This window comes from Enhydra lutris, unplaced genomic scaffold (genome assembly GCF_002288905.1).
Source record: "Enhydra lutris kenyoni isolate GAN:26980312 unplaced genomic scaffold, ASM228890v2 scaffoldscaffold69, whole genome shotgun sequence".
In the NCBI taxonomy this organism is placed as follows: Eukaryota; Metazoa; Chordata; class Mammalia; order Carnivora; family Mustelidae; genus Enhydra; species Enhydra lutris.
Window position 1 is genome coordinate 3,026,690 of NW_019154153.1, and position 12,324 is coordinate 3,039,013.

Consider the following 12,324-nt stretch of genomic DNA (forward strand, 5'->3'; position numbering starts at 1 on the left):
TTCCTCTTTATTCAAGGAGAGTCCCAAAGTCATAAAATACTATAGAGTTAATCATTCTCCTGAGTAAAAATCTGAAGATTCTGGTATTGCCAAATCAAAAAATTAACTATATTGTCTATCTGGAAAAGCAGCAGCAAGGTCCCACAGTGTTTAACAAAACTTTAAAAGATGGATCTTTTACAGATATAAATGGGGCCAAAGAAAATCTTATGTACTACATGTCTATCTAATATACTCATTGCGGTCAAGATGCCACCTTCTTTAAGAAAAAAAATTCCACAAGGGAACATGTGGCCTTTTAGTTTGCCAAAACACCATTTTAAACAGCTAACAAATTAAAAACCAACTTTCACTCTTTAATTACTCTTCACTATGGGGGAAAAAAGGAACTCATACAGCTTCATGAATGTCTCTTTAGACTAAAGTGAAGAGAAAATGTATTCGGGTTATTTCTGATAAAGAGAAAATTTGCTTTTGATTAAGCCAATGAATTTAAAATGAAGTAATATGTATTCTTTACTAATGTGTGAAAATGCAAAGATTTGTACAAGTCAGTTGGGGAATATAATAAAAGCCAAATTTTATGTGCCCAGGGCATTATTCACATTCTCTCTCATTACCTCCTTGCTTCCCCACTGACCCCCTTAAAGCCTTGTAACAAGAAAGTTTCCTATGGGAAGAACAGTTATGCTGAAAGCATAATATATTACTAAGTGTAGTCCTTTTATTTATTTAATTTTTATTAAAATTCTTGATGCCTGGATGTATTCATTGGCAATAAATTTTCATTTGTCAGGAAGTTTATGGTTACATACAGTACTGACAAAGAGGGAAGGCAGGCTGGAGCGTCGGTGCTTGCGCTGAGAGGCAGAGTGCATAGGCAGGACACTCTCCAATGCTTTAGAAAGCTTTTCGGCAAAAGTTTCCTCAGGGGCAATCCGAAGGAGGGAAGGAGAAAGAGGTGCAGACAGCACTGGTGGTGGGGTGGAAGGAGCACTGGGAGAGATGCGGGACAGAGAGGGAACAGCAGAAAGATGGGGAACACAAACCGACATGCTACGGCCACGACGAGGCTAAACAGAAAACAAACACACACATGAAAAACACAGTACTTTGAAAACAAAATAACCAAATGTACAATGAAAATAGGGCATAGCTGACATAAAGAAGTGTTCCAACCTCCCTCAATCCCACAAATCCAAGTTTTTTGAGGAGAGGTTAATTCCACAAAGCACAACTGGCAGATCACAACTATTCTCTCTATACTGTTGGTCAGATACAGGTTACCAACAACCATGATAATGATCAATTCTCTTCCTAAATATTCTGAAATAACATCAATTATTATGAATGTATGAATAAGAATGGCCGACTAAGGTAGTATAACAGAGAAAACAATGAACACTGGATTGCAGTTTTCTGCAAACTTATTAAAATTAAACAAGAGCAAATTGTTAGTTTAATACACATTATAAGGTGTAGAAGATTTTAAGACTGGACTACTTTATAGGAACTCTGGAAACTTCAGAAAAGGTTTTTCCATTTCTATTTTAGAAGGCATCATCAGCCTAAGAAAAGTTGCTGGCTCAGTATTTTATTTATTCCACTTCCTATCTTTATCTGTAAAGGGTAGAAAATCATTTTCTGGTAGGAAAAGCATGAGCTTTCCAGAAGTAATTCACAATAGATACAGACACATTGTGTAGCTTTACTAAAGTAGTCAATGGAAAAACATCTTATATTTGAATCTCTGAAGAGTAAATTGAATAATTTTCTGGCATATCAGAAATTCAAATTAAGTTTACAAAGTCTGAGGTGCCTTAACATAAAATTTTAATATAGCTACAAAGCAGTACACCTAATATTGTTAAGGTTGTTCTGAGCAAACTCGTCACTTTCTTTTAGGTACTGTGAACTGTGTCACTAATCATATTTTCTTTTCCAAAATTGGTTGCATAGAATCCACTGAGCCAAATTTGTGACCTACCAGTAGGAAGGAAGTATGAAAGTATCATTATACTTATCATACTTAGTTCACTCCTGGTTCTATTTTTCTCCACACTCGTTTCTTTTTTACTCTAATTTTTTTTTAATTCCACATTGATATATTATTGTAAGCCACAATAAATTCTTTCTGGAATAAGAAATCATAACGAATCATAAGATTAAAAAAATTCTCAATATTTGATAACTCTTCATAGGCTACCTCCACATAATACTGTCAATAAAAGGCAAGGCTGTCATTAACAGTCTTTTAGAGCATCAATAAATACAGCTATGTTTGTGGCTCAAATATTTAAAATCTTCATAAATGATCATTCTATTCCCTTTTCTCAAATTGAAACACCTAATGTTCATTACCATGTGATGAGGGAAGCCAAGAGATTAAAAAATAGTTTTTTAAAAATCTAGTTATTATGATCCAAAGAAAATCAATTAGAATAATAGTAGATACGGACATGAAATGCTGACAAATTATACGTCAGAACAAAGAAATACATCTATATAGTCTTTATAAGTTCTTCTACCCTTATAGTCTTTATAAGTTCTTCTACCCTACCTAATTATTTTAAAGGTCAGAAAAGTAGACTGTTAAAACAGTGTATTAATAGTCTGTGTTACTGTGGCCATTCATCTTGAGACCTAGACAATGCAGGACTGATGAATGGACTCTGAAACAAACAAAAATCTTTTATTTCAAGCTGTAGGATAAAAGAACAGAGCAAGCAGAAATTTTATTTTCTTAAGAGAGAAAGATTTTCATTTAATGCAGAGCAGAAATTCCATACATTCAGATTTAAAAGCTTTTTGAGAAAGAGAAAAAAAAAATCTATCTGCCTAAAGATCTCACTAAATAAGTGCTATACAGTGACCAGTTATTCTCCAATTCTTTCATGAGGCAGACGATGTACCTTATTTACCTCTGAAGACTTCATGGAGTGTCAACAAAAGAAATGGGGTATTACCTGACGATCTATTTTAACATTTTCTATATGAAAAGCAAAAGTGACTAATGTAAAACATGGGTCTATGTGTGTGTGTGGGGGGGTTAATATATATATATATATAAATGCATATAATATTTCAAGAAATAATCTCCATAAGTTGATTCTGAAAATAAATCTGTAATAAAACAATACCAACTAAAGAGAAAAAGCAAATGAACGTATACTGGGGAAGGAATTTGTGTCCGACACAGACTTTAAGGCAGGAACACGCATAGCAACTGATGGTTAACTAAACACAAGCGCTAAATTAAATGGTCATACAAATAAAGGATTTCTTCACTTTACTCACATGCAGCATTCTATAAATGGTTTGAATGTCTTACCTGTGTTTTATACAGTAAGAAATCTTACAAAAAATGCTCAGTAATTCTTTTAGTAAGTAACCTTTTGAAAAATCTCCTTGTGCCCACCCCCAAATCATCTATATGTCCAACTTATGCTGCTTTGAACAGTTTCAACTCTAAAGTGCTAAAGAGAGCATTATCTTTAATCAAATGCAGATTATTCTAAATCTTATACATACTTTCTTCACATATGAATTTCAGCTAATTCTCACACAGTAATGTTTAAGTCTTAGCCTGCCAGAACTATTCTAACTGTACTCTATAATAAACTTATTTCCTTCAGAAATATACCATTTATACTTTCTACTTCAGACTCCTGCTATTACTTGGATAGTAGAAAGAATGTGAATTTAACACATTACCTACTGGCTCTGGTTATAGGCTTACACTCTTTTATGCAGTTACTTACCACACTTGAGGGTGGATAGACCCCATGGGGCTGAGATTGTGCTTGGACAACAGAGGCTGTATGCCCTGGGAGTGCGCCAGTAGAATGTGCCTGTTCATGCTGGGACCCATATGAAACTGTCTGTTGGCTGCTCACTCGAGATTCTGTGAAGACAGAAGATCCTTGACCACTGTCAACCGTCCCGTCAGCTAAAGGAGAAATACATTGTCAAAAAACAGAAAGACAAATCACAAAATGGAGATTTATATTTTCCCATTACAAACCCATGACTTTAGGGTTAATTAGTTTTTTCTTTGCAAAGACTAACCTAAATAAAAAATGAATACTAGTTTTTAACTAAGTAGATTTCTGTGTTTAAAAACATGAAGGATCCATATGGAAAAAGGTTTAATGTCTTAAAAAAAAAAAACAACCTTCATGGCTATTACAGAATCTTATTACCTGAAGAATGAGAGAAATAAAATGGAAGGCTGTAAGCCATAAGTCTTAACTTTGGAGACCAGTGTGTTCTTTGTATTAAGCAGGTAGTTCAATAGAAAACTAACCACCTTGTCAGTTTCTAGTTTATACATCATTCAGCATTGCTAAAAAAAGCTGAACCAGACTAATGGGTTCAATCACAAATAGCTAAGATAAACTTGTTCATTTTTCATTATTAGTTACATTTCATTTTATTTTTGTAGATTTTAAGTTTTTAAAATATTTTGTATTTAAATCCCACTTAGTTAACATACACTGTAATACTAGTTTCAGAATTACATTTTATTTTAAGGAATTGTGAAAAGTTAAAATCTGCAAATTGGAACTTCCAAGATGTTGGAACCTGTAAAATTATTTTATTATCCTAACCACATTTCCTTACTGTCCTGTCCTAGTCTATTAGTGATGGATGTTAGAATAGAAACAAAAAATAGACAGTGATCATTTCAAATTTATTTTTATATGGTGGATTCATGATTCAAACCAAGAGGCCAGTGCAAAACGAACAAGATGAAAAGTCAATTAGGAGTATCCTGAGTATACTTGTGTGCACTTCCCAAAATACTTACATAACACAGATATACTAGTTTGTTGGTACTGTAGTTGTTGATGCTGATCTGCCTCAGGTTCTTCAGGTTCTACTTGTGTAGAAACTGAAGCTGAAGTGGTGGAAGCAGGAGGCATGCCAGTGCTGGCAGACGGGATCTGCTTGACTCCTGCCTGGGAAGTACTTGATTGTTGTTCTACCTGCTGTTTGAGACTGTTCTCTTCCTGCTTTCTTTTCTCTTGCTCCTCCCGCACCAACTGCCGCTGTTCTCGTTTTCTCTTAATTAATGACACTCTATCTTTGATGGCTTTTGCCATGGTCTTGTGATCACCTTCACAGACATACCCAGACTCTACCTAAAGGATAAAAGAGTGCATTAGGAAGCAGTAAGATATCAAAAGAAAACAAACTAAATATAAAACAAAAAAGGCACTTCTGGGGAAAGAAGTAGGAGTAAGGGGGAAGAGAAAGACCTCCACAACAACTGGTCTTTTTTTTTTTTTTTTTTTTTAAGATTTTATTTATTTGACAGACAGATCACAAGTAGGTAGAGAGGCAGGCAGAGAGAGAGGGGGAAGCAGGCTCCCCGCTAAGCAGAGAGCCCGATGTGGGGCTCGATCCCAGGACCCTGGGATCATGACCCGAGCCGAAGGCAGAGGCTTTAACCCACTGAGCCACCCAGGTGCCCCACAACTACTGGTCTTAACCAAACTGTGAAATTACTTGTCTGCATTATGCATTTCTCATTCATTTTTGTAGATACTCACAGGGTGGGTGTCATTATCTCTGTAGAAACTCAAGGTAGGTATACTCTCACTTCTTAAAATAATAAACAATAAATAAAGCCAATAAGGCTCCTTTTATTCTAGTCACTCTATTTCCTGCTCATATGTAACTATTAATATTAACCTGGGTTGTTTTTACTTCTTTTCCCTAAGCAACAACTTAACCAGATAAAACAACTGTGATCAATACATGAAAGTTAAACACACACACACAAATCTCTCAAAGTATAAAAAATTAACAATTATAATAAATACATTTCATACCTGACCCCTTCTCAGAGGCAACTTCTATTGAATAGTTATTAAAATTCTAGTAGAGATATTCTATGAGTATCTCTGCATATTAACTATTTTAGGCAAGCCTGTTTGTTTTCTATAGTTAAGAGTCTCTTACAGTTTCTCTCCCCCGTTTCCATCTTATTTTTCCTTCCCTTCCCATTGGTTCATCAGTTTTGTTTCTTAAATTCCACATAAGAGTGAAATCTTTGTGATATCTGGCCTTCTTTGAATGACTTATTTTGCTTAGCATAATGCCCTCTAGTTCCATCCATGATAATTTACCATTTCTTGAGCAACATCTTCTGGCACATCTCTTTCCAAGTCAAAGGAAAACTCAATAGCTTCGTTGTCTTTGTATTTTCCCTTTAATTTCTTAATATCTTCAATACGTAGCCATAATTTAATGGCTATCTTTTCTCCATCATCTTCTTCTGCTAATTCTACCCGTACCCCTGTTTCCTCCTGGAAGAAGGCATGGTTCAAAAGGTCTTTGATAGAGTATCTTCCAAAGAGAGAGAAATGAAACAAAAACAAAACAAAATGACATTAGATTGAAAACATAATTTTTAAGTGTGGCTAATTATTCTAGGAATAATAAAGAAAGGCTGTAAAAAATAAAAAACAAAGGAAATTTTATAACTCATTTCTATATTGCTCCATGTGAATAGTGATTATAGTTTTACTCTCAAGTTATACAACATCACTTATAAATAAGAGCTGAGAGCAATACTTTTTAATCTAAGTGATCTAATCTCATATTAGTTAACAATGTACTAATAATGGCAAGTAATATACAGAATGTCATAGCTTCAAAATACCACATAATTTATGTAGAATTTATAGTTAACAAATACTTCTTTTTTTTATGATCCTATCTGATCCTTGACCAACATCCAATGAGATATTATTTTCTGATTATTAGGAAACAGAGGCTGAGAGGTGAAAATCTTGCTCATAGTTTAAGCCTCAAATGGTTGAATCAAAATTTGAAAGTAAGTTTTCTGATTTCTAGTTCTTTACCTTCTACTACAACTTTATTTACCACAATAAATTCTCTTTTAATTCCTTGTTCGACAATTTGTGTAATAGGCAAGAAGTCTGACTGTAGAATAATCTTTAGATAAATGGTTTCAAAATACCAGTAATCTAGTAAACTGTACCATCCAGAAAAGAAACAGAGTAGTATGTTCTAAGACTGGAAACAAATATTCCTTTGTTTATAGTAAAAAAAAGTTCTTAAGAGAGATGAAGGACTCTCCTTTCCAAACATTGTGTATAAAATTAGAAACCCAAACTAAATTTCTACTAAACAGCCTTAAAGATCATGATGTTAAGCTCTTCCAAATAACAAAGTTATGAAAAGAGTATGAGACTGGAGAAGTGAAGATACTGAATTCTTTAATTTGGTTGATACACCTTATCACTCACATTGTTCAGGAGGTAGATTATGCTCAATTTACAATTTATATTTATACTTGCTAGTCTACTTTTTCTTTTTTGGAAAGTGAGTGGGGATGGTAAGGGTAGATTACTTTTTAAAAACAGACACTGGATCTTTGCCATGCCTAGTGGGTGATGAATCAGCTATATGACAGATCAGATACTTGCCACTCCTCTGAGAAAAGTCCTGTTAGTACAAATGACTAAGCCAAATCTCCTCCTAAGCTTTGGGCAAAGGTGTCTCTTTTTACTGAAAGGAATGCTGATGTTTTGCTCTTCAATTCTGGCATAATGACAGCAAATCAAGATGTGTAGTTGAGCTGATTTTAAAAAGCCAAGATTTTATTTCATCTTTTATAGAATTCAAGGGGTAAAGAACTAAGCAATAGATCTGGCTAGAGAGAGATTGAACCCTACTGAGTTTTATAAATCATGCTAATGCTTTATAAGTAGTTTATGTTTTATAAGTAGGTCTCACTGAATATAACAGCTATGTTCAAGGTGGTTCTGGTTCACTTAAACTCTACAATATCACATTTTTACATTTCACTCTATCAAATCTCAATTCTATCTTAAATGGACAGAACTCTTCTTTTTAAAAAAGATTTTATTTATTTATTTGACAGACAGAGATCACAAGTAGGCAGAGAGGCAGGCAGGGCGGCGGGGGGTGGGTGGGTGTGGGAAGCAGGCTCCCTGCTGAGCAGAGAGCCCAATGTGGGGTCGATCCCAGGATCCTGAGATCATGACCCATGCTGAAGGCAGAGGCTTAACCCACTGAGCCACCCAGGCGCCCCTATTTTATTTTATTTTTAAGATTTTATTTATTTATTTGACCAACAGAGACACAGTGAGAGAGGGAACACAAGCAGAGGCAGTGGGAGAGGTAGAAGCAGGCTTCCTGCTGAGCAGGGAGCCCTATGCGGGGCTGGATCCCAGGACCCTGGGATCAGGACCTGAGCTGAAGGCAGACGCTTAACAACTGAGCCACCCAGGTGCCCCTATTTTATTTTTTAAGTAAATTCTACACCCAGCGTGGGGCTTGAATTCACCACCCTGAGATCAAGAGTAGCATGTCCTACTGACTGAAATAGCCAGGCACTCCCAGAACTCTACTTTTAAAGATATTTACATGACATAAATAGAGAAATTAACCACAAGTAAAGTATTAAACACACTTTAGATTGAATATTGTATTCAGAGGATATCATTACATCTTGGGTTTTTAGGCAATACCTAAGTCCAAAGTGGCAACCTACCTTTCATCTTTGTTTTGCCGTATGCATCCTTCAATAATTTCCTTGACTTCAGGAATTGCTACTTTGTCAAAACTGGCTGGCTTCACCCCCTGAGAAACATGAAAATAGCAACAGAAACAGATCAATAAAGCTAAGTTCTTTGAACTTTGATTCTGAATTGCCTCTAAAGGTTATATTAGATTGTCTTTTCACCATCCTGGTTTTTTTCTGATTTGCCTACTGGAGCTGGTCCACTGCAGGGACAGAGTTGTGTAGTGGCAATTTAGCTCCCATAAGAAAACAAGGAACAGTCAGATAGTGCGGTCACTTACTTCCATGGGCTCCACATATAAGTACGGAAAAACTGAGGCTGTTGTCACTATCTTCTGCTGTGTTTCAGGTAAAGGAAGTTACTGGCTAAAGAGAAGGCCCAAATGTTCTAAAAGGTTAGATCTTTTGTGCAGCCTTGTTCCTTAACACATTAATCAACACAGTATTTAACTACTTTGAATAGTGAATCCATGAATGGGCATGAATTCACATGCTTAATTTGGCAGGTATTCTATTACCACAGTACTCCAACAAACTCAACAAGTATAGGAGTTAAGGATTTGGATTGGTTTGGCATGATAAAAGAACAAATTGTCTTGTACATATGAAACATAAAATGAAAAGTGATAGACTCAAATAAAAGATGATTTCTAATTAATTTCAGAAGAAAACTCAATACCACTATAATATATAATATGATATAGTATTCTAGAAGTATTTTAGAATCTTCATAACATAAATTTTTTGCAAATAAAAATTTCATCAATGTGTGGAAAATATATGTAAGATGTAACAAAATACTCTTGAAAGGTGACATGGAGAAAAACGTCTCATTTTCTCTACCCACCCTAAGTAACCACATGGATTGATGCAGCTGCACTAATATACTGCCCAAGTAGCACTGTAGGTCTCTAAACACATAAAACACAAGGAATGGGAAATAAGGGAGAGGGACTAGAAAAGTTAGAATATAGTATAAAGTTTAATCATCTACAGTCTCAGTGATAAGATAGATTAAATCAGAATTAGTGATGATAATTTGGTAAATCACAGAAATGCATATAACCTCTCATAGACGGAAATGAAATGCATCAAATGGTTAGTACTAAAAAGTCTTTAAATACTGGAGTTGTGATGGGATAATTCTCATCAATTTTTTAATTGCATTATTCAAAACCCCTGATTTAGAAGATTCTACCTCTATCTCTAGGGCTAACTTTCTACACCAAGAAACTGCCAGTAGGGCTGGCCCTAAAGTTAAATCCATGCATTTAAAAGGTTAGTTTCTTTCTTTCTTTTTTAAAAAAGATTTTATTTATTTGTCAGACAGAGAGAGAGAGAGCGAGAGAGAGCGCATGCACACAAGTCAGAAGAGGGACAAAGGGAGAAGCAGGCTCCCCACTGAGCAGGGAGCCCAATGTGGGACCCTGGGATTATGATCTGAGCCGAAGGCAGATGCTTAACTGACTGAGCCAAGCAGGCGTCCCTTAAAGGTTAGTTTCTAAGTACTGACTAAAAGGTCACAATTTTCCTCAATCTTCTTATTTTTCAAATCCAGCTAAGTTTTCCCAACTGGTCTTTGTCGTCATACAATAATTCTAATGAGAACAAGAAAATAATGTTGTTGAAGCTAAAAAGCTGCTTTAATTGAGCAAACTGGTCTGGTATTTCAGACGAAGGCTTTAGAAAATATGAACTGTTTTAAGAAAAAAATGGATGACACAGTCTAAAAGTCCTCTGGTAGTAAAAACACTAGAGATTTTGTGTTATGTTTGTTTTTAATGTTCTACAACAAACATGTAAAACTGTGTAAAAGCAAACTTTAAAGATGCTATTTATAAACATAATGTGAAGAGCAATCTAAAATACCTCATATTAAGTCTGCAGAACATTCACTATTGGCAAGAATTATCTAAAAGAATGTTATCTTGTAAAATTGGAACACTTATACATATTTGGCCTTTGCAGGTAAAGACAACTCAAGTATTACAGGAAAATGGCTAAAGAGAATATAGAATATGATTAGGAGAAATGTTTTTCTATAAACGTATATATTTTAGGGGAATGCAGTTTAGTCTTCTGGCAGTAAGACGACATATGAATAAAACACACATGCATTGATTATATTAAAAGACTTTCCTGTTCTGATTTATAGGCATCTTGGAAAGATGATTTCAGATTCCTTGTCTAGCAAATGGGGATAGTATCTGTACAACTTATATTCATGGCAGCTAGAATCAGATGTAGTATCTAGATTGAAAGCTCTCTGAATTAAGTTTGCTGATCTAAGGCCACTTTTGAACTCAGAGGCAATCTCCAAGGATCAGAAAGCTTAGGGCTAAAAGGAACCAAAGAATTCTCTTGGAAAAAGAATCACCAAGATCTATAGTGAACCTACTTTCAACCTTTGTTATCGTTAAAAATAAGTAATACTTAAAAAAAAGAAAGTAATACTTTTGTTAATCCTACCCATGCAAACATATTTACATTCACTGCTCTACAAACAGGAATTTCTACTAGCTGAACAAATGAGCTATATAATGTCATAAGAGCAAAACCAGCAACTGTGAATCACATCTACTAGGTCAAGTTGCTTTCCTAACCTATCCAAGACTCAAATATAGAAAATTCCATACCAATGCTATGTAACATTCTGATGCCACTGCCAACTTAAAAAATGTATTTCAGGTACCAAGGGAGCCAATAAAACTGAGATACACCTTACCAGCAGATAGTATTAAAAGATTAATGCAGCTTACTGTTACCCACTTAGATAATGAAAAAGATAGAAGAAATTTCAGCTACCAGTCAGCTACCATCCAGAAGCCAGGATTATCAAAATATCTGGCTTCTGAATCATTTGAGAAGCAAGAATATATGAGGATTGTATACTGAAAATGACCCTCAAAATGTAAAAATGAGCATGAAACCTCATTAACCCTGAAAGTGACCTACAGAAAAGTTATCTGGGACATATAAGAGAAAGCTGCTTAAAATAAACAAGTACAGATTTTGATACATTATCATACTTACAGGCTTCTTATTCTTAAGAAATGAAAGAACTCAATATATTTAAAAATATTTTTGGTAACTAATGATTTTTTAAATTAAAAAATGATCCAAAATTACTCTAAAACATGATTTTAAAACATGATTTTAAGCACCAAAGTAATGATGAAAAAATATTTGGTAATATAAAATTCTGTCTTAATCTTTTCCCCTTTTAGTTCATATACTTCAACAAAGATGATCAACTTGGAGCCTTTAAAATCCTCCTAATGTCCCCTCTTTCCTTTACTTCCTGATTTGACCCCACTAAGTACTATTCTAGTCCAGTTCTGACCAATAAAGGCAAAGTTTTGCTCACTTATTCTGAATGAGATTTAAAAACACAAAACAGAAGAAAAGAGTACTAAGGTAGATAAGTTAGGCTAATATTTTACACATAAGAAAAATCTGGTTAGAGACATACCCTCTTACCCCATTCTTCTACAGCCAGCAACCCACTGGCTCTAGAAATATTCTTGCTTACTTTTGTAATTCATAGGATCTCTCTTTAGGCATATCATGCTGTTATTTTTTTTTGACATGGGAGTAGCATGTTTCTCCGCACTTAACAAAAGTACTTCTTGAGCATCTAATGTATATCAATTTACTTCTGAGTTTACACAAAATTATGTATTCTCTTAAAACAAAGGCCACTTCTGTGCAATTTTAGAGTATTAAAAAAAAAAAAAAAGAAA

The 12,324-nt window shown here is 34.7% G+C and overlaps 1 protein-coding gene across 4 annotated transcripts in view; it reads right to left on the minus strand.

Annotated features, from left to right (window-relative positions):
- LOC111159801 (WNK lysine deficient protein kinase 1) overlaps positions 1-12,324 on the minus strand; it is a 153,887-nt gene that overhangs the window by 39,419 nt on the left and 102,144 nt on the right. For all 4 annotated transcript variants that reach the window (XM_022522416.1, XM_022522415.1, XM_022522414.1 and 1 more), the window contains exons 5-8: positions 8,552-8,640; positions 6,135-6,354; positions 4,811-5,144; positions 3,762-3,949 (exon numbers count right to left, since the gene is read on the minus strand). In XM_022522416.1, coding sequence (XP_022378124.1) covers positions 3,762-3,949; positions 4,811-5,144; positions 6,135-6,354; positions 8,552-8,640 — 831 coding nt within the window. The remainder of the gene's footprint in view (positions 1-3,761; positions 3,950-4,810; positions 5,145-6,134; positions 6,355-8,551; positions 8,641-12,324) is intronic.